This window comes from Camelus bactrianus, chromosome 33 (assembly GCF_048773025.1).
Source record: "Camelus bactrianus isolate YW-2024 breed Bactrian camel chromosome 33, ASM4877302v1, whole genome shotgun sequence".
Taxonomy (NCBI): domain Eukaryota; kingdom Metazoa; phylum Chordata; class Mammalia; order Artiodactyla; family Camelidae; genus Camelus; species Camelus bactrianus.
The window spans coordinates 15,657,829-15,681,277 of NC_133571.1; the positions used below are offsets into that span (position 1 = coordinate 15,657,829).

Genomic DNA, 23,449 nt, shown 5'->3' on the forward strand with positions numbered 1-23,449 from the left:
GTTTATATTCTTATTTGTATGCTTTTCTGGATTTACTTAAACAGTATATTTCTCAAATTAGGTTTGCAGTCCTGGGAAGACATTGACAAACTAAACTCATTCCCTAAACTTGAAGAAGTGAGGTTGTTAGGAATTCCTCTTCTGCAGCCATACACCACCGAGGAGCGAAGGAAGTTGGTCGTAGCCAGGTCTGTTGTCCTGTTTATTCGGCTTTCTTTTCTCAGAGTGTTGTTGTTTCTTTAAAGGAATAATGCACTGTTTGGGGCTAGGGGGAGCGCACTGTATGCTCATCCATCTCTTGAACATACTGGGCTTGGCGGAGCTGCTTCTGTAGCTCCCAAATCCTGGGAGAAAAGGAATGCAATATGATAAGAAAAATGTAAAATATAATTGGCCTGCCAAAACCACTGAAAAATTCCTTCACAAATCTATTGTTATACTTTTCAATATTTATAATATTTGAAATCCTATTTTGGGGTCATGAAGAAACTGTAGGTATAATAGGGAATGAATTCTAATTTATTTCTCTTTACTTTCTACATTAACATCGTAGTCATTTCAAGTGTAAATACCTGACAGTTGGGCTGTTCCATTAGTGTGGAACTAAAGAGAGAGGCATCTGTGTTTTCTTCTTTGATTTAGAGTGACTTAAAGGGGACCACCGTGTGGTCGCCCTCCTCCGCCTCCTCCCCTGCCTTTCATGTCTCAGCTTCTGCCTCCCCCAGACTGCCGAGGTGTCCCATGAGGGTTTATTATTATGCACCTTTAGCAGCATTAAGGTTTGGCTAAGATGTAAAGGGAACTGTGATTTGTTCTCTCGTGTACTATACGTAGTCGTTTTGACAGGGGAAGAGTAGGCTTTAAGTTTCCCTAAAGAAGAGTGGCTCTGTAAACAGGGTTTTGGTCTTTCTAACCAACTAATATCTAGCAGATCTTTACTGCTTTCCAGTTGTTAACATACACATTCATATCTCACTGAAGAAGTAAATTTCAGCATATTTTTCTTCTAAGAAGAGTAAGTCTTGCGGTAGGCCTTGTACTTTATTTTATTTACACAACTGTTTCATAAATATAATAAATGAATTCCTGGACTAGGTGACCAAATTGTACTGACTTTTCTGTAGACCTGTGCTGCCCAGTATGGGGCCATCAGCCACGTGTGACTGTCGAACACTTGAAATTGTGGCTACTCTGAATTGAAATGTGCTCTAAGTGAGAAAAATACACACTGGATATTGACGTTTTATGTGGGGGGAAAAAAAAAGCAAAGTATCTTAGTTATTTTTTAGCATTGGTTATATGTGGAAATGATTATATCCTGGATATATTGCCTTAAATAGACTATTTTATTAAATATTAAAATATTAAACTAAATTATTAGTTTATTATTATTAAAAAGTATTAGTTTATTATTATTAAATATTAAAGTAAAATATTAAATATTAAATCTCATCTGTTTTATTTTTACTTTTAAAAATATAGCTGCTAGAGAATTTAAAATTACATGTGTGGCTTGCATTATATTTAAGTTGGACAGTGCTGCCTAGAATCTTATTTTGAAAGGTGAGGTATGATTATAAAAGGTCAGTGTCACATCCAAAAATGAAACTTTAGATATTTTTGGTCCTTTTATACTTTATGTAAAACTTAGTTCACGTCAATAGTTGTACCCAAGTGGTGCTACATCAGATGTGTCCTTTCAAGAGAATAAGATGGGGCATCAAACCAATAATTTTATTTCTAAAGCTATAAATATTTTTAGTGTCTCAAAATGTCTCTATTTTGTTTTTCATTTATAGATTGCCATCAGTTTCCAAACTTAACGGCAGTGTTGTTACCGATGGCGAGCGCGAAGATTCTGAGAGATTTTTTATCCGTTACTATGTGGATGTTCCGCAGGAAGAAGTGCCATTCAGGTAAAAATCCCCCATTAGCTTGGCCACACTTTAGCAGGTATTGAGGCAACTTAAGAACTATTGTTTTAGCGCAAAATCGAATAATTTGTTATTGGACCCTCTTGGAGGACTTTGGTGATAGGCTAAAAATAAAGGAAGGAGCACAAAAAGCAAACCTCTTTTATCTCATTTTCCACAGTGTGTTTCTTCTAGCCTTGCACTTGTATTAAGAATGGCTGGGTGAGTAAGTACTTGCCTACTTCTAGTGGCCCTGCTCCATGTCCCATGTCATCCGTCCTCTTGGTCCCCTTCTGCAGGAGCACATTTTCACCTGCCCCCAGACCTGGTCTCCTCTTGTCACATTGCGTCTGCTTTTAGGACATACTAAGTCCCGCAGTTTGGAAGGTTTGGCAGATGTGCATTAGGTTGAGAGACTGTGAGAAAGGGCCTAGAAGATGGACTCTGGAGGAAATCTTAAAGGACTTAGGATGGTTGAATATGAAAAGAAATACCGAGGCCTAAATTAGCAATGAACCTTTTAAAAATATGACAAGTTAATATATGTTGTTTGGTGAGAAACGACCGTTAATGCTCTGTAAACGTAAAGGAAATGTAACAGGTATGATGTAGGTAAATATAAAAGAAAGAACTATCCCCTCCCCCCCCAAAAAAAACAGGTTTCTAGGTGTTAGAAACTAGAAGCAGTTACTCAAGTTATATTCTTTTCTTAATGACTTTAAGAATACTATGAAACCCCATTTGACAAGATGACTTGCAACAAGATGCAAGTTAGGACTGAATGTGAGTCAGATTAGTTGGTCCTTTTGGTTACAGTTCTGTGATTCGAATTCATTCTTACTGAACAGCATTTTTTTCCCACAGTTGTCTATTATTTACAGACTTTAAGGGGGTTGACATTCTGTAAAGCTCAATCAGTACTGTTGATTTTTTTTTTGAAATTGATTCTTTTGGAAAAAAAAGGTTTTGTGGTATTATCAGTAGAATTTTAAAGCTTAAGTGTTTTAAAAATGTTAGAAAAGTTAAGTAAGGATTTTGAAGATAACCTTTTAAAATTAGCTAAGAATAGCTAGGTGGGGAGAAACATGACTATATCTTTTAACACAACCCATAAATACTAGGTTAAACTGCATGAAAATGTTTTAGGTTAAAAAATGATCTGGTAGCTATAGTTTCATTTGATTAAGTCCAACATATTAATAGAAGAAATACACATTCTGGCTTTGAACATCAATCTGTCATTATAGTTTACTTAAATTCCAGTCTCCTGCAAGAAGTAGTGTATGTTTAGGCAGTAAATTGTTTTCTGTCCATGATGGCATCATTCTCCTAAAGTGGCCTCTGTAGTGGTCAGTGTGCTTGAATGCATGTCATAGAGGTCATCGTAATCAGGGGAGGAATTTACTGGAAGGATATTGAGAAATGAAAAGAATTGTTAGGTAGGCTGGAGAACCCAGCTTAGACAGGAATCAAGGGAGGCAAGGGTAGCCAGGGTTTCAACTTAGAATCTGCTTTATATATTTCTGTTGGCACTGTCATCTCTGTTAGACACCACCGTGCTGGACTTTGCACTGAACCCTTGCAGCCGTGTCATGGACTTTCGATTTCCCCATAGTGCTGAAAAATAATCTCTCACTGACCTTTGCTTCATTCCTTCGGGTCAAAACTATGCGTCTGACCAATTGATTGGCTGTGTCTAGGGCATGTACCCACACTCTGTCTCCCAAGTGATCAGGAGAGAGATTATCTGCTCCACTTTGGCTTCTGCATTGAGAGGTAGAATTTTGCATCCCCTGATCTTGGGACTTCCTCCCAAATAGGAATGATTTAGCAAAAAGAACATCTCCTGTAGTCTGACACTTTGACTGCGTTGACTAACATCTATACATATAGCTTTTCCCCAGTGTTATATATTTAAAATGTATTTATACCTGCCCTAATAAATGCCTTGTATAAATGAAAACACATTTCTCTCTCCCTGGAATGACATAACCTATGCTAATCCTACACTGACTGTGATCTGTTAGTCACTGCAAAAGATTTAGACAGTCAAGCTGTTGGAATCACCACTCTGGCCTTGCTGCCTGTTTATGTAATTATGCCTGCTTTCTCACTCACTAGTAGTTAGATGCCACTGCTTGGTCTCTTCCTTCCTTCTTGGTACTGAAATGGGCAACCTGATTTCAGTGTCTCCTACCAGTATCCCTGGCTTATGAAATGTTTTCCAAAGATACAAGTGCTCTGCTCACTAATGTGTCTACACAAAATCAGCTAGATCAAGAATTGCTTTTCTTTCCTCGGTCAACATCTCCTGTATTTCCTATATTTTTGTCCATATAAATGACCGAAGTCTTGTAATTATTTTGGTGTTTCACCCCACACACCATGCTGTGATCTGGCGGTAGTGGAGTACAGTGTATATGGTGGAAGCATGAGGCAAATGAATGAATTTACTCTTACAAGGTAATTCCCTCGTGCAAGGGGATTTCACTCCCTTTTCAAGCAATAGAGGAACAGTCCCACTGGATGTAGCTAGCAAGGGGACCCTGAATGAGGATTAGGGATTCAGGATATTCCCAAGTGCTCAGAATCCTCCCTTATGCTTCCATTCCAGTTTATTCTCTCTGTCTCTGCAGTCAATGTTCCAACTTTCATAAAATAGCCCCAATATAGATGCAAATTTACCTGACTTAAAATTCAGCAACCTAGAGCATCCAACCTTGCGTATTTGTTTTCATAGCTACGTCCGCTCTATTGTTGTAAGAGAGAAAATATCCTTTTCTTAAAAGTGCCTGGGCTTCAGTCTGTGCCTGAAGCCTGGTTTGTAGAAATTTGGCCTTAATATTCTCTGTCAGCTCTCGGTGCCCTTAGAAGAGCAGAGCTCGGCCTCATAGTCTTGACTTCTTCGTGCCCTCCATTCTGTTGTATTCTTGGCAGCACTCAGTCTCCTAGGGCATCCATGTGAGCTCAGGTGGTGGTCACTTTCTCCTCTCCCTGTCAAGGACTTGCAGAATCCTTTCCGTGGACACTAGTATGCTGTTCACTGGCCCCTACTAAACCAGAAACCAATCCCAAATTGCCCTTAATTTCCTGAGGTGCTGTTGCCAGTAATCTGCTCCCTGGTACCAGTCTCTTAGCGCACACTCCCTGGTAATCAACTCTGGCCAACCTAAGTAGGATAGGAATTTAGTAAAAGAATAATAAGTGCTAAGTAGCTCATAGAAGTGACAAGATCAGAGAATTAGGCTTGGGCAGAATTGATAGGAAGCAAGGCACAGCCAAGATTTCTGTAGACCGCACTGTACAGGCAGTATGCTGCTTACACCGGTCACTGGGCAGTCGTCAGCAAGCTGCTGGACTTCATTGCCCTCAGACATCTGCAGCTGTGCCTTTGAATTCTTGACTCTTCTCTATGTGCTGTGAATAATCTCTGCTTGACCTCGTGTCTTTGCTTTACATCTAAAGATTTAAAATTCCAGCTACAGTTAGACAGGTTTATGTCATCTTCCCACTTTCTAGCTTTCAGGGAATGGAGAAAGAGAATATCTACTTCTCTTTTGCTTCTGAAGTAGGAAGTGGTTCCTGCCTCTCATCTATCTTGGGTTTCCCTCAAGTCAGAAGGGCATTTGTATGCTGGACAGCCATAGTTGACAGATATCCGCTACAGTACACGTTCTCTAGTAGTTTTCTTGTAAGTCGCCTGGTGGGATGTTTTTTGAGCCATTGTGATGTGCCAGGAACTGTTCTAGGCACTTTAAAAAGAACTGTAACAGTGTTCATGCTGATGCAGGGTGAAGTGGTGAGTAAGCACAGAGGAATTTATATTAAAATGCATTCACTGCAAAACAAGAAGAGTGATGTACAGACTGGGCATGGTAAGTATTACGATACTGCCTTCCAAATTATATGCATAATTTCTCCCTGAAGTGCCACTGGGTAGTGAATAACACAGTGCAAAGTTAGTAAGAGGTGAACATTTGACTTCCTGGATAATTCAGCGTTTCCTACAGAATCATATTTGAGCTTTAATTTCCTGGTGGGATTGAGGTATCCATGTATTTTGAAGAAAACATTCCTGTTCACTTGACCATGGATTTTTAAAATTAGTGTTTAATTTGATTTTGCTGTAAATTCTAACTTCTGCGGCATCCTTTCCCAGTTGTTAGGTTCCCCGAGCTTCTCTTCCTCCTCTTATTCTCCTGTCTTGTGTCGTTACACACTAAACACCTCTGCTCAACTTAGACATAAGTAAGAAAAGTTAGCCAAAGTGTCTTTTGAGGGTATGAGTAAAAACCCATTATGATCGGTTCAGTTTCCTTTATAGTAGCAAAGTTACTTTGTGAGTCAGTTGGATTATTCACACGTACATTTGTTTCCATGTGATTAATTGTTTTGGCAACAGCAGACTTTAAAGATGATCCAGAAATTTACATATTCTGTTTTCCTATCTCAGAATAAAAATACAAGCTCCAGGTACCTGACTCATTTCAACTTTTTATGATGAACAGAATAAAATGTTTAGAGGACTGAAGGGAGACATACTTACTAAGGGTGTTATAATTTCTTACAGGTGCTCCATTATTCTTTTACTGCCTTCTGCTGATAGGTAGAGCTGGAGGTTTAGCCTCTCCACTGTAGCAGTTTGTGGTAATAATGGACTAACACACAAAAAAACTGAGGAATCGCCCATATGTTCCATGTTTATTTACTTTGTGAGACGATAGAAGACGAAAAATCTCTGTTCCGTGGTTCTTGGCCTTAAACGTCATCGTGTACATGTTTCCAGTCAGTAGACTTCCTTGTAAAGCCTGCATCCATGCCTCGTCTCTTCATGAAGCATGCCTTGTGTAGCAGTGGTGCACTCTTTCAGAGCAAGTTCAGTGTGTGCTGCATGTGGTTAAAAGGATGTCCTCACTGGCTGGACATATCTCATTTATTGGACTCTCATATTTTACCAGAACTTCTAGGAAATAACTCTAGATTCTAGCTGGGTTTTGAAGGATGGTTTAATTTGTTTAATGACTACGTACTATGAATTGAGAGGCACTGAGCCAGAAGCTGAAGATAAGACAAAAATAGTGTCTGCTCTCAAGAAGCTTGCCATCTGGGCCCAGCTGGAGCTATATTTCCTTTGCTGGAGTCCCCTCATGTTCCCAACCTCTGAAAATCCAGTCACTCCAGGCTTTGGTCCTTGGACCTCTTCTCTTCTACTTTTATCCAGTCCTGTGCCTTTCATATTCAAATAATTGCCAAGTGCATACCTCCAGCTCCAATCTGCCCCTAAATTCCAGACTAGTATTTGCAGACACCTACATGACATCTCCACCTGGATGTTTAAACCTAACGTGTCCCAAAGGGAACTTTTGGTCCCCTCTATTGCCTTTCCCTGGCCCCTCCTCCTCCCTGCCGTATCTGCTGCTCTGCACATTTTTCTCCATCTCTCCATTTTTCCGGTTGCTCAGGATTAAGAGTTCGGCATCATCTCTGATTTCTTTTTCCCACACCCCACCCGCGTCTAGTCCATTTGTTTGTTTGTTTTTCCCAATTCTACTTTCAAAAATATATAGAATCTGACTACTTCTTACTATTCATTTTAATTCAAGCCTTCCCAATCCCTTACTTGTATTATTATAGTAGCCTCTTAATTGGTCTCCCTATTTCCACCCTCGCCCCCTATCGTGTATTGTCTACATGGCAGTCAGGTTATAAAAACTTGAGTATGTTAAAAACAGAAACAAAAACAAAAACATCTTCCTTGCTATTCCTCAGGCACACCAAGCACACTTCCACCTCAGGCATCTGCTTTTTTTCCCCTGGTCGGAGTGCACCAAGTTGACGGCTTGGCTCTCTCCCTCACTGATGCCTCGTCAGAGGTTCCCTCCCTGACCAACCTGTCCGAAATGGCAACCCCCTGTTTCCTGTCGGTCTCTTAACCTACCATTATTTGTCTTATTTATCGGCACCTAACTCACAGTTCTTGTGTGCTGTCCTCTCCCTGCACTGAACTGTAAGCTCTGTAAAAGCAAGATCTACTGTTTCGTGCTTTGCCCTACCCTCGATGCCTAGAGCGGTGCCTGACTACAGCAACTGTTCAGTAAAACGATCCACTCTTCGAATTATGCTCTGGGAGCACAGAGGAGGGGTGCTTAGCTCCCCTGGAAGAAGTGATACTTCCTAGAAAATGGCTGAATTAATCTGGCAAAGGTGATGGGAGAATATTCCAGACAGAAGGGAGCACGTGGGAAGTAAAGGCATCGAGGTATGAAGTGACCCTTCCTGTGTCGTGAGCTACAACAGTCTCAGTGTGACTTGGTGAAAAGCAATGAAGTCGGAAACAGAGGCAGATAATGCTTGGGGGGAAGGTAGGAACTGGGGTAGGCCCTTCCAGACCTTGGTGTGCCATGCCAGGGGACAAGGTGTCTTTCTTGGGGGCAGTGGGAAATCGCTGAAAGGTGTCATGTGGGAAAGTTACATGGGCAGATTTTGGCTTATGTTTAGAAGGAGAAGCTGGGAGAGACCCAGGGACCTAGTTAGCAACTGAAACGAGTGAAGGAGGATATGTGCATTGGGGGTCCTTTATGTCTTTTTACAGAGGTGCACATGTTGGGACAGAATTTCACTGTAGAATTTGCAGTAGTCCTTAGGAAACACTTCGTGGAGCTCTACGAGTTTTCTGATACTTAAAGCCCTGGTTTCTCTAGGGGTATAAAAGTACCTCTTAGAGAGAAAGAAACCTCCATGTTTTTTAATCTGATACATGTTTAAGTGTACCTGTTTGTTATTTTTGCCTTGCTGTTAATCAGATGTCTGTCCACACTGCCTATATTTATCAGTTTTCCCTTTATTTTATGTTTGCGCTCTCTATTTCCTCTGAGAGGTTGAATTTAAATTACTTATTTAGTACTTGACTAATACACAGCCCTCTGTTTAGTTTTGAAGAGAAACAAAGAGAAAAAGGCAAACCATGTAACTTTTCTTTTAGAAACCAACATATCATGTATCTTTTGGAGGTTCAATGGCTTCTTTTTGTTTTTGAGGACAGTCAGGGGAAGTAAATTCATTGATTTGGGTTATCTTTTTTTCAGACTTTCAAATTTTGTTTTTCATAAAGAGGAATTATAAGAGGCATTGCTCCAGTGAAGTTACTCTGATGGGAGGAAATTCTGTTGTCAGAGATGGAGTGGCAAAGCCAGAAATAGGTTTTCTTAAAGACTTTGCTTTGCTTTTATTTTCCTTTAGTACCTCATTTTGTGTTTGTCCCAAGCAGTCCCTAAACTGTGTCCTGGGAAGTCCTTATTTCCGATGTCAAGGATTATAGCAGGCGTTCCTCAGATGCTTGTTGGATTGTCATTAGTGGTGCCCAGCTTTTTAAAATATGGAGAGTATGTTTTTTCCTGCTTAAACTAATGGCTTTTCTAAATAGAGCTGATTGTATCTTCATGTTATTGTGAGAGCGGGGCAGCAGCCCGTATTTGGACACCACCACAATGAAGGCTTATTTTGTCTTGGATGCTGGAGAAATCCTAGTGTGCTGTGTCCGTTACCTCATATTCCTTCCAGACAGAGGACCTGCTGTTGTGAAGGAACATTCCTGCGTTGGACATGAGTCTCCTGGGGTTCTCCATACTGCCAGGCTCCATCATCCTCTGACAAGGGCCGTGACACAGCACTCCTCACATTCAGCCGTGCATCTGATGAGAAACAAAAGGGGCTTTCTCCTTGGCGCACCGTGGAGAGCCTCTGAAATGTTAGCTCTCCCTGTTGCTCACAGCTTTTGTCATTCCAATTACCTTGGACTTGACTCTGACTTCTTTCCACTTTCCCAGCCCACCAGGAGATAGGCTACCTTCCTAATCTTGATTGGAGTTATATATGCAGATTTGAATATAGCTGCAAAGGAAAGAAAGAATAAGATCCAGCCTTACAAATTATGGTCTTGGGGGAAATTATCTTTGGTGTCTGAACTGTTGGCAGCGCAGGGGGCCAGTTTTGTCCTTTTTCCTTTGGTTGGCTTTTTAGAATTAAAATACTGAGAATAAGAAAACAAACACTCATGTTCACATTATTTAAAAGTGATGATTATTAGTATTTTTCTCTTCATTTCAAGTTTATTTTTAAGTGAAATAAATGATATTACAGATACAATTGAAGTACCTTTTTGCCTCTGTTCTTAGTCCTGTTTCTTACTACAAGAAGTAACTACCTGCTGGCAGGAATTTGATATGTATCCTTGATACCTACTTACTGTATTTTATCTACCCGTTAAAATATAAAGTAGGATTTTATCATTCTTTGTCAATATACATTGTCATTTCTTCTCAGTTAGCTTTTCAATCTGATCTTTTCACTTTGCTTTTTGTTGCAAAGAAGTTTTAAAAATTTATTACCACATGTATCAATTCTTTATGGTTTAGTCATATTCCATCTTATTTAAGAAGTCCTTTCCTTTCCAAAGATCACTGAAGATAATCTTCTGAGTGTTTTTCTCAGAGTGTTTTCACATTTACGTCTTTGATCTACCTGGAATCTGTTTTTGTGTTTAGTCTTAGAGACCTAAGGGTTTGTTTTTCCCTCATATGGAGAACTGGCATTCACCATTAATCTGTAATGCCACCTCTGTTATATATCTAGTTTTTTATATGCTTTCATGGTTCTTTGTCAGGGTCCTGTTCTGTTCCATTGGTGTATTTGTTCATTCCTGTGCCATTACAAAATTGCTCAGTTACATTGCTAAATTTAGTAAGTCTTAATTCCCAATAAGGGTAAGTTCCCTAATTGTTCCTTTTCAGGTTTAGATTAATCTGAATCTAATTCAGATTATATAGGTCCTTTTTCCTGTGAATTTTAGGATTGGCTTATCAAGTTCCACAAAAATCCGGCTGTAATTTGGATTCCAGTTGCATTGAATTCATTGACTAATTTGAAAGAATTGACATCTTGATGCTGTATGTCTTATTTGTGAATATGGGCTGTCTTTCCATTTAATTCAGAGAATCTTTTATATCCTTCAGCAATATTTCTAATTCTCTCACAATGGCCTTGCACATCTTTGTTAAATTAATTTATAGACATCTTATACGTTTTGTTGCTATTTGAAATGAAATAATTTTTTCTGTTACTGCTTTCTAATTGGTTGTTGTTTGTGTACAGGAATGCCATTTAATTTCGTATGATGAGCCTGTATCCATCAGTCTTGCTGATATGTGGAATAATTAAACTTTACCTTCTTTTGAACTTCTATGTAGACAGTCATATCTGCAAATATTTTTGTATCTCTTTTTTCTGTTTTTCAATAGAACCTCCTCCAGTATAATATTTAAAATGAACAGTAAAAGGGGTATTTTTCTTTATCTTGTTTCTCACTTTAAAGAGGCTGCTTCCACAGTTTCAGTGTGAAGTGTTTGGATACAAAATATGACTTATGCTGCAGGTTTTTGATAGGTGCCCTTCATTAGGTTAAGGTAGTTACTGTCTTTGTTTTTCTAAGAGTTTCTTTTATTATGAATGAGTATTGACTTTTTTTAAACAGACTGTTCTTTCTGTATTGAGAGGCGCATGTTATTTTGTTCTGTTAGCCTGAATTTAACTTTTTAATTTTTTTGGTTAACATGAATTTTAATGATACATTTACAGGTATTGAACCATCTTTGCATTCCTGGAATGTTGACATTGGTTGTAAAATACTAAGTGTTCTTTTTCAACACTGCAGAATTTAATTTTATAATGTTATTTGGGATGTTTCCATCTGTTTTCATAGCTAAAATTAGTCTGTAATTTTCTTTCCTACTGTTCTTTTCTGGTGTTGTTGTAACGGTTATATTAGCTTCATAAAATGAATTACATTGGTAATTTTATTTTTTTTAATTAAATTAACTATTTAAGTTAAAAATTTTATAGTCATTCATAATATTCTTAACACTTATGGGTAGGTATTTAAATTATTTTCTTCTATTTAATTCTCATTTGAACTAGGTAATACTCCCATGTAATTTAAAAGGGTATAGACCAAAACCCAAGTCTTCCCACTTTTCTCCCTAGCAGCCACTCAGGTATTTGGTCCCTAGGCAGCTACTGGCACTAGTTCCTTGTTGCAGTTCATATTGCTATTCAGTACATATTTTTTGTACATAATTAGTCCAAAACAATGCACATCTTGCCTTTTTTTTTTTTTTACTTATCAATAGATCTTTAATATCATCCCATAATGAGGGATATGTTTGATTAAAAAATGTACTGTATCAGTATTCATCTCCTTTTTCATTCCTATTAATGTTTATTCCTGCCTTTCTCTTTTTTCTTGATTGGTCCTGCTAAATGATTATCTTTTAGTAGTGTCCTTTGTTTAAAGTCAGATTTACTGAGGTATAATTGATGTTGAATGAATTTTACCCTTTTTAGTATACATTTCTGAGTATTGACAAACACCACAGATATGTAACCACCAACACAATTAAAATATACAACAGTTCTTTCACCCCACCCCACCCCCAAATCTTGTATTCCTCAAACCTTCCCTTGGCTCCCACCTTTTGGCAACCACTGATCTATTTTCTATTCCTTTAGTTTTGACTTATCTGGAATGTCATATAAATGGAGTCATATAGTATGTACTCTTTTTTTTTTCAACTGAAGTTTTTTTGAGATAATTATAGATTCACATGCAGTTGTAAAAATTAATATATCCAGATCCTGTGTACCCTTTACCCAGTTTCCCCCAATAGTAAAATTTTGCGGAACTGTAGTTGTGTGGTTTTTTTTAAAATAGTATCCATCCTAATAGGTGTGAAGTGATATTTCATAGTGGTTTTGATTTGTATGTCTTTGATAACTGGTGGTATTGAACATCTTTTCATATGCTTGTTGGCCATATGTATATCATCTTTGGAGAAATGTCTGTTCAAGTGCTTTGCCCATTTTTCAGTCTTTTAAAAAAATTTTTTGGTTGTTGATTTGTAGGATTTCCTTAAATGTTCTGGATATTAACCCCATATCAGATATAAATGATTTGCAAATATTTTTCTCCCATTCTATAAGTTGTCTTTTAGCTCTGCTCATTGTATCCTTTGATGCACAAAACTTTTTCAAGTTTGATGTAGTCCTATATGTTTATTTTTGCTTTAGTTGTCTTTGTTTTTGATGTAATATCATTGACAAATCCAGTGTCATGAAGCTTTTCCCTATGTTTTCTTTTAGGAATTTTATAGTTTTGAATTTACATTTAGGTCTTAAATGCATTTTGAGTTAATTTTTGTATATAGTATAAGGTAATGGTCCACTTTATTTTCTTTTTTTGCATGTGGATATCTAATTTTCCCAGCACCATTTGTTGAATGTGAGGTTTTATTGCTGCCCTCTCTATTCTATTCCACTGGTCTGTATGTCTGGCTTTATACCAGTACCACACTGTTTTGACTACTGTAGCTTGGTAATATGTTCTGAAGTAAGGAGATGCGAGTCCTCCAAATTTATTCTTCCTTTTCAAAATTTTTCTGGCCAATCAGGATCCTTTGAGATTCCATATGAATTTGAGGATGATTTTTTCTATTTCTGCAAAAAAAAAAAAAAAAAAAGACGCTATTGGGATTTTGATAGGGATTGCATTGAATCTGTAGATTGCTTTGAGTACTATAGACATCTTAATAATATACAGTATTCCAATCCATGAACATGGAATGTCTTTCCATTTATTTGTGTTTTCATTAATTTCTTTAAGCAATGGTTTTTAGTTTTCAGTGTTGTTTTCCTTTTTTAAAAAATACCATTGATTTCTGCTTATTTCCTTCCTGTTGCTTGATTTGCTTTTCTTTTTCTAGCTTTTGAGTTAAGAATATAGAGTCTTAATTTGAGGGCTTTCCTAATAAACATTTAGTCCCATAAATTTCACTCTCAGCACTGCTGACATCCCATATGTTTTGATGTGTTATATTTTAATTTTAATTTCAATTCTATGTTTTTTTAAAAAATTATCATTTTATTTGAGTCTTCTTGTTTGACCCATGGATTATTTAGAAGTTTAATTTCTAAGTGTTTAGGGAATTTCCTCTTGTCTTTCTGATACTGTTTTCTGCTCTGGTTCCATTATGATCAGAAAACATACTTTGTGTAATATCAATTTTTAAAATTTGTTGAAGTTTATTTTATGGCCACCTTAGTGATTGTTCCATGAGTGCTTAGAAATTGTGTATTCTGCTGTTGTTGGGTGGAGTGGTCTATATATGTCAATTAGATACTGTTGATTGATTCTTTTGTTCAGATCTCTATTCTTGCTAATTTTCTAGTAATTCTATCCTTTGCTGAAAAGGAGATGTAGGCAGCCTTTGAGTCTATAAAAGAAACTTTTACTTTGCATAATGCATTTGAGATTCATCTATCACAGTTTATTAAGAAAGCTATGAAAACACTCTTCTATGGATTTCTGTGTAAATATAAGTTCTTATTTCTCTTGGATAAATATCTGAAAGTGGAATTGCTGAGTCATATAGGAAATATATGTTTAACTTGCCAAGCTGTTTTCCAAAGTGACTGTACCATTTTGCTTTCCTACCAGCACCAAGTGAAAATTCCTCTTGCCATATCCTCACTGTCACTTAGTGTTTACAATTTTCTTGTTTCTGTCTTTAGTTTTAGTCATTCTAATAGATATGTAGTGGTATCTCTTTGTTTTAATTTGTATTTCCATAGTGACTAATGGTGCTGAGCATTTTCTCACGAGCTTATCTGCTATCCACATACCCTCTTTTGTGAAGTATCTGTTTAAATCTTTTGCCCTTTTTTATACTGGGTTACTTGTTTTTTTATTACAGAGTCTTGAGAGTTCTTTATATATTCCAAATAAATGTCTCTTACTAGATACGTGTTTTGTAAATATTTTCTCTCAGTCTGGCTTTTTATTTTATTCTTTTAACTGTTTCAAATAACAGATGTTTTAAGTTTTAATGACATGCAACTTACTGGTTTTTTTCCTTTATGTACTATGCTTTTGGTATCATATCTTAGAAGTCTTTAACTAACTTAAGATCACAGAGATTTTCTAATGTTTTCCAGACATCTTATAGTTTTAGGTTTTACGTTTTGGCATTTGGGTGTTATTGTTCTAGTGGCATCCATTGATAAGACTATCTATTTTCTATTGAATTGATTTTACACCTTTGTTGAAAATCAATTAACCATACAGGTGGACTCTCTATTTATGGATTCTCTGTTCTTTTGCATTGTGTCTTTCCTTTTGCCAGTATCATACTCTCTTGATTACTGTAGCTTTATAATAAGACTTCAAATTCAGGTAGTGTGGGTCTTTCAACTTTGATTTTCTTTTAAAAGTTATTTTGGCTATTCTAGTCCCTTTGCCTTTTTGTATAAGTATTAGAATAAGCTTGTTGAATTCTAGAAAAAAAATTCTGCTGGGATTTTGATTGAGATTGTGTTGAATTAGTAGAACACTTTGGGTAGAATTTGACATCTTAATAGTATTTAGTCTTCCTGTTTTTGAACCAGTATATTTCTCCATTTATTTAAGTTCTCTTTGATTTCTTTCATTAATTAGTGTTTTGTATTTTTTCATATATAGATCCTGCATATATTTTGTTACATTTTTACTTAAGGATTTTGTGTATCTAGGTCCTATTACAAATAGTACAGTTTTTTAATTTCAATTTTCAGTTGTTCATTGCTAGGTATAGAAATACAATTGGGTTTTGTATATTGAACATATATGTTCTGCAACCTTGCTAAACTCTTTTGTAGATTCACTGTAGGCAATCATGTTATCTAGATAGGGCACAGTGTATGTCTTCTTTTCCAATTTATGACTTATACTTCTTTTTTATTTTCTTTTTTTTCTCTTCCTTTTTTTTGTACCTCTTGAGAAATTCGTAGGTTTTCTTAGCATGCCATTACAGTGGATTATATTGACTCATTTTTTAAATATTTAAACAGCCTTAAATGCCCAGGATAAATCTCATTTGGTTATAATGTATTATGTTCTTATATGTTGGTGGATTTCACTTGCTAATATTTTTTGAGGATTTTTGTGTCAATGTTCATGAGGGATATTGATGTATAGTTTTCTTTTCTTGTAATGTCTTTGGCTTGTTTTATATTAGGATAGTGCTGGCCTCATAAAATGAGTTTGTGAGTGTTCTTTCCTCTTCTCTTTTCTAAAAGAGTTTGTATAGAATTAATATTATTTCTTTCTTAAATATTTTGTAGAAATTGTCAATGAAGCCATCTTCGCCTGGTGTTTTCTTTGCTGGGGGTTTTAACTATGATTAAATTTATTTAATAGCTATAGCTTGATTCAAGTTATCTGTTCCTTCTTTAATGAACTGTGGTAACTTCTTTCTTTGAAAAAATTCATCCATTTCATCTTAGTTATTGAATTTATGGGCATAAAGTTGTTCATAATATTCATTTATTATAAACCTTTAGCATCTGTGGGGTCTGTAGTGATGGTCCTTCATTTATTCCTGATAGTGGTATCTTCTTTTCTCCATCAGTCTGGCTAGAGGTTTATCAAATCACTAACCTTAAGAGCCAGCTTTAGATTTCATGGGGTTTCGATTGTTTTTCTGCATTCTATTTCTGTGATTTCTGCTCATGTCTTTATTAGTTCCTTCCTTCCTCTTGCTTTGAGTTTAATTTGCTCACCTTTTTCTAGTTTCTTAAGGTAGAAGCTCAGATCATTGAGATCTTTATTTTATAAACATTTAATTCTATAAATTTTCCTCTAAGTGCTGCTTTAGCTACATTCTAGAATTTTTGATATATTGTGTTTTTATTTTCATTGAATTTAAAAAATCTAATTTCTATTGTGACTTCCTCCTTGACCCATGGTTTATTTACAAGTGTGTTGTGTATTTTCCAAATTCTTGGTGATTTTCCAGTTATCTTTCTGTTAGTGATTTCAAGTTTAATTTCATTATAGTCAGAGAGCATACTTTATATTATTTCAATTATTTTACATCTGTTGAGGTATGTTTTTGGCCTAGAATATGGTCTGTCTTGGTCAGTATTCCATATGCAGTAGAAAAAAAAGGTATATTCTGATGTTGCCTGGAAGTGTGTATTAAAAATGTCAGTTAGGTCAAGATTTTAGCGTTGTCCTGGTCTTTTATATTGTTAACAATTTTCTGCCTGCTTGTTCTGTCAATTACTGAGAAAGAAGTGCTGAAGTCTCCAGCTGTGAATACGGATTTGTCTATTTCTACTTCCAGTTCTATCAGGTTTTGCTTCATTATCTTGAAGCCCTGTTGTTAGATACATGCACATTGAGAATTTTTATGTCTTCCTGTTTGAGCTCACCTCTCCCTGCCTAACGGCTTTTGCAGTTTATCTCTCGCCATTTCCTCAGACTCCTGGTCCAGAACCAGCTCTTATAATGGATTTTGGAGACCTTTCCCACTGATGACAGAGTTAATATAAATCTAGTCACCTAGGCAGCAGGTGATTTGATTCAATTCCTTATGGTAGGGCTATCTTTTTACTTCTTTTACCCAGACCCACTGCTTGAAAGAGGTAGCCCCAAGCAGTGGGTGTGCAGCAGTTTTTTGCATCCTTATTTCCTGCCCAGCCTCTATCACCCTAACCCTACCCCTGCTTCTGGCAATAAACTGACTTGAATTCCTCTCTCTCCCATGGAGTGCTTTTAATCTCCTTTGCCTAACAGGAACCTAACTCCTGAATGGTACTGCCTGCTTTGGATTTGGAGTCCTGTGGCTTCAGTTGTATGCTTTGTATTTCTTTTCAATTTCTGGTCCATGGAGATGTCTCTTATTTTTACACCTGAACTATGTCTTCTTGGAATTCAACCTTTCATTCTGTATCCATTTTACTTTGTGTGTTTGAAGCAGAAAGACATTAAAATGTGAATTTATGGAGCCATTTTGATTAAAGCTTTAATTATATTAATAAATGTAAGTCAAAATAATTATTTAACTGCTATATGGCATTCTTTTATATGAATAGGTCACACTTAACTTATCCATTTACAAGTTAGTTCTGACAGGACTTTAAGAAATAGTGAATTGAAACAAAATTCTATGACTTAAGCCTTGATGAAAAACTATATGGAAAATACTAAGTTCAGTTCAATTTACTTTGCTATGTGTGAAAGATGAGAATAAACAATTGTGGAGGTGGGTGAAATACAGAAGCTTGAGGAAGACAAGTAGGCAACATCTTTGGCTTAAGCTAAGTAAAAGAATTAGTTCTGTGATGAAGATCAGAAAGACAAAAGGGCAGAGAATCTGGGAGTGAATTTTGAGGGCTGTGGGAGTGTAAATGGTAAAAAGAGGAATGAGAACATGAAAGGGGGCATTTGAAATGTGAAACAGAGAAAAGAATTTCTAGAACAGTATTCATTATTGCAGCAAACCCCTAAGATGATGAGAACTAAGAAAGAATGATGGTCTGAGAGCAAGATCTGAGTTCTAATTTCCACCCCTCTGTTCACTAGCTGTTAGACTCTGGGCTGACACACTGGCCCGCAGTTGCTATCTCTGTAAAATATGTAATGGAGATCCCTAAGACCCTTTCTGCCTCTGAAATGTGTTGTTTATGTGTTTTAATAAATAAGATACTGGTAACCTTGAGAAAACTGTTTCCTGTTTCAGTGTAGTGTAAAATCCCAGCTGTAGAATGCTAGGGAGATAGCTTTGATATGCCATATGATCCCTATCAAAATGAGAGAAAGCATAACATACAGGAGAGATTAAATAACAGCAGTCAGATGTTTGGAATATATTTTGAATCCTTCATAATGCCTTGGGAGACAAAGTAAACTATATGAATGTTTTTCTTACAGTTACATCTAATGATTTGGTTCAACCAAATGAATCATAAGAGATTTTTCGTGTTTTATTTGTTGCATTCCTTAAAGAGAGAGATGTATGCATTAGGGATTTATTTTGTAGTAAAATAGCTTTATTTAGAATAAAGACTCCAGGTGATTGAATATGAGTCTGCATTTGAGAATCAATAGAGTAGTAATATTGTGAGCTTAAGAGTACCATGTCGGCCTCCTGTGAGCACACCTCTCTTAGCTGTAAGGGATGGATAGAGCAGCCCTGAGATACCCATAACCACATGGTGGTATCTGCACCTGCGTGAAATGAAAATCCTGTCATTCTTCTCTAGGATGCGCCTTGAGATTGTGAGCTGCTGCTTTTATGGATTTCGAGACCTGAGGTCCAAAATTGGAAGATTTCTGACACCTCAAAGCCTTTGGTTCTAGGCCTACTTTAGTTTTACAGTTTCCTAAAAATTATGTAAAATATTTAATGTTTCTGTTATCTAGTTAGGATCATTTATAAGGCTACTCAGAGCTGAGAATGAGTTAACCTTTGTCTCTATCCATCCTTGGGTTTTAGGTTTTATCATAAATTCACCCTCAGACTAAGATTTATAGTAGGAACCTACATTCTTTTTCAAGTAATGTGCCAAGTCTTTATTTATTCTAGAGTTATAGACCTGTGACTGAATTGTGATTGAGGAAATGTTCCCAGCTATCTCAGGAATCAAGAGTGAAAATAGGCAATAAGGAGAAAGGGGCATATCTCTCCCAACCCGACCATCATGCTGCTAAAATCTGCTCTTGTGTCTGTCACATTAGGCAGGTGTCCCGTGGACGAGGGGCCCCCAGTGTGTGAATGCTTGCTTACGTGCCCTGGGATTGGAGCTACCCTAGCTCCACTAAGGATGGCTTCATTCTCCAGCCCCCTCTTTGTTAGTGCCACGTTCAACCCCACCTTACCGGTAGCCTGATTTCTGACTGTTCACCATTCACAGACTCTTAAAGTTGAAAGAAGCTTTAGTCTCCGTGGGTGTTTTTATTTAAGGAAAAAAGGCACAATGACAGTTTGCCCGTGGGTAGTGTTCTTCACAAGGTCGCAGCGAGCATTTGGTTTCCATTTATCATTCTCAGTTGCCCATGTGGTCCCGCTGGCCTTTGTGCCTTGTGTAGTAAATTTTGTTTCCCTTGTGATTGGTCATTTTCTGTTAGAAGGTCACAGTGGAATGATATTCAGAACTTCTGAATACAAACACAGTATGTATTGTATTTTAGCATTTGCTTATTGCAGTACATCCTTGTCAGTATCTTCCAAGGCAGACTTTTATAGTATTTTGCCCACTTCAGAAGTGATACTTGTAAATATTAACTACTTTTTAATAATCAGATAGAAGTACTGATTGGTAGATTATAAACTGAGATCATTAGTTTTGAAGATTACTTAGTCATCAGAAATCGTTTACCTCTTAAGGCTTTGGGGTAGCTTTGGGGTTGATGCTAAGAAAAGCTCCAATAATGTAGAGTATGCAGATGTAGTTCAGACATAGTTTAGGTGGATTTTTGAATAATGAATGAAATATCTAAGCTAGAAGACTAAGACAAAATTAGTTTCTAAAACTTACTGGGCATTTCGTTCAACCGTAATTTCTTGTATCTACTGATTAGCCCTGCTTAAAGATAATCCAAAATCAGATAGCTGGGAGTAAACGTATTATCTTGGAATCGTGATTTTTACTTATGTAACTTTTAGGGAAACATATTCAGTGTGTGTAGTGAGTTATAGGGAGTCACAACTCTACTACTTTTTCTTCATTTTTATAGAATAAAGCATAAATATTACAGCTCATAGCTAAACTTTTATTCATATATAAAAGTCTGCTGGATTTACCTGCAAGTTAATAAGTAAACATTGATTTTAAGATTAAGTAAGTGGAAAGCAGGTACAGGAAGCGGTAATGTTGATGGCACAAAATAAATTGGTACAGTGATGAAGGAACCGGATCATGAAGGGCCTTTTATAGTCGATATGTTAGTTTTCTATTGCTGCTGTAACTAGCGTAAGCTTAGTGGCTTAAAACAGTATCTGTTTATTATGTTACAGTTTCTGTGGGTCAGAAGCATGGGCACAGGATGGCGTAACTGGGTTCTCTGCTTAGGTTCTTGCAAGGCCAAAGTCAAGGGGTCAGCAGAGCTGTGTTTCTTACTGGAGGCTGTGGAGAAGAATCGCCTTACAGGCTCATTCAGGATGGTGGCCGAATTCTGTTTCTTCTCATGCTTTCCAGCTGGTCCCCTTCATCTTCAAGCCAGCAGTGGTCTGTCAAGTCCTCCTCATGCTTGGAACCTCTCTGACTTCCTCTTCTACTGCCAGCTGGAGAAGCTTCCCTGCTTTCAGGGGCACAGACGGTTAGATTAGGTCTATCTAGTTAACCTCTTACAGTCAGCTGGGCATATAACATGATATAATCTTGAGAATAACACCAGGGCATAGAGATCACTGAGGGGCCAAAAGTCTGCCTACCACGATTATATCAGAGTTAGGGCTTTATTCTGATGGGGCTTGTGTGATTTTAAGGAGAAGAGTGTTGTCAGATTTGTGTTCTATAGCAATCGTGTTGGCTGTAATATAGACAGGGGTCATTTGGGGGCCACCCTGAAATCATGGAAAACCATTTGAAAGAGTATCACTTGAGTTTCAGTTATAGATGATAGAAGCCACATTAGCTATTTTAAGAAGAAAGGGATTTAATACAGGGAATAAGGTGCTCACAAAATCTCTGGAAGAGCCAGGGTTACCTCTAGAGCGGTACCGCAGAACTAGCCCACCAAGGGCACTGCTGCCTCTCCTAGCATCACATGAGGGGAGACTCGGGAAGCTGCTGTCCCTGGTGCTGGATCACACCATCTAAGCTGTGATCTGAAGATCAGCAGGCTGCTGCCAGGGATGCTGGCTCCAGGAACACACTGCTTGAACTGCAGTCTGGCAATTAGGAAGCCTCTACCCAAAATGATCCCACACCATGTCTGCTAGATCCACTGTATCTCTCCCCAGGGCTGTTAAATGTGATTGGTGCAAGTTCAATCTCACCTGCAAAGCAGTGTGGTACATGTAGTTTTCAGCTTTGCAGTACAGAAAGGCTTTCTAGAAGGAGGTTGGAACTAATTCTGAGAAAACTCACCCAGCTTATGCATCCAAAGAAAGCTGTAGCAATCCAGATTGTTAATAATAGTAGCTTGAATTTACAAGACAGGTGGGCAAGAGAGATACAGATAGATTCACGAAATATTTAGGAACAGAATTACTAGGACACAGCAATTGATTGAGTGGGAGAAATGGAGAGGAGAGATAGGAAGGAATCAGGATGATTGTTCGTTTCTGGCTTAGATGGCTAGTTTCTGGTGCCATTCACTGTGATAAGAAAGACTAGAAGAGAATACGATTGGGGAATGAAAACGAATTATTTCTGGACGTGCTGATTTTGAGTTAACTGTAAGACCTTAGAGTGTTCTAATTGATGGGTCACTTAATTTGCTGATATATTTGACCAGTTGTAGCAAATAGGCTAGTTTCTGCACATGGATCATAATTTTGTGTACAAATAGGTTTATGTTTGAGATAAATTCAGTTGACTATAGTATCAATTATAAATAAGTCTAGGATTATATAGTTATTCTTTTAAATTTTAGTTTTATGTCGAAATAGATTCAGAGCTTCCCATTAGTTCTTTAATCTCATTGTTGAGTAGTATTTTTCTTTTTCTTTTTCAGAAGGACTGATGGGTGCACTGTTCCCTAAGCTCTTGTTTCACAATATTTGCTTGTTAAATTTATTTCTGAAAAAAACTCAGTGAGGTATAATATTCCTGGGTCACGCTTTCTGGTTGATTTATTCGGTGGGTAATGTGTTGTTTTGCTCCTCCGTTTCTTTCACTGGCGCTGAAATCTCCCTTTTCATCTCATTCTGCTGTTTATCGTCTTTGAGCTTGTGTTTTATTATATTTATGTCCTTATTGAGTCTAGACCTTAGAGTGTTTGTGGGGCATTTTCTTTTCATTCAGTTATGTTTTCTTTCAGGTTGAGTTCTGCTTTTATTCCTTTTGCTGTGGTATGTGCTTAGTTGCTGTTTTGTGTCTTATCTTCTTTTAAGTGGGTACCTCTCTCTAGACCATCTGTACTGAAACATAGTATGAGTGAACTTCTTGACCCCTTCTCCGTTGTTTCTTTTGTCCCTGCAGAGTTTGAGAACCTGGGATACTACAACTGCATCTACTTTTCTGTGGTCTGAAGGGAAAACATCTCTAGAGTTGGGTTCAGCTCTCATTTGACCCCTGGGTTCTGGTGTCTTTTCCAAGATTTTGTTAAATTATCATAACCTAGCTTCACTTACTTGAAGCCATATACTAGGAGACTGGGTGAAGGAAAGATACCCTTGGAGTTTGAATCATTTCACTTTTTCAGTTTGGACCCTTGGAAAGTTTCAGGTCCTGGTAATTTTGGTTTATGTTTGTTTGGGCTGTTTTGTTTTGTTTGCCATTACTAAGATCCTGGCATCCTAGCTGTGGGATGTGGAGCCTTCTTATCCTAAGGTGTTTTCTCGGTCTTCCTCCCAGCTGACTCCTTACCCCTCAGCCCTGAATCTGCTCTAAATTGGGAAGTATTGGTCAGTAGGCTCAGGATTTTGTTTCCTTCTTTTTTCCTAATGGCTCCTAGGGGTTGAGTTAGGATCCGTGCTTAACAGAACCACACAATACAG

General features: G+C 37.3%; 1 protein-coding gene across 5 annotated transcripts in view; it reads left to right on the forward strand.

The window, feature by feature from the left end:
* TBCEL (tubulin folding cofactor E like) overlaps window positions 1-23,449 on the forward strand; it is a 56,815-nt gene that overhangs the window by 27,861 nt on the left and 5,505 nt on the right. For all 5 annotated transcript variants that reach the window (XM_074357036.1, XM_074357037.1, XM_074357033.1 and 2 more), the window contains 2 exons: window positions 62-188; window positions 1,800-1,916. In XM_074357036.1, the coding sequence (XP_074213137.1) occupies window positions 62-188; window positions 1,800-1,916 (244 nt within the window). The remainder of the gene's footprint in view (window positions 1-61; window positions 189-1,799; window positions 1,917-23,449) is intronic.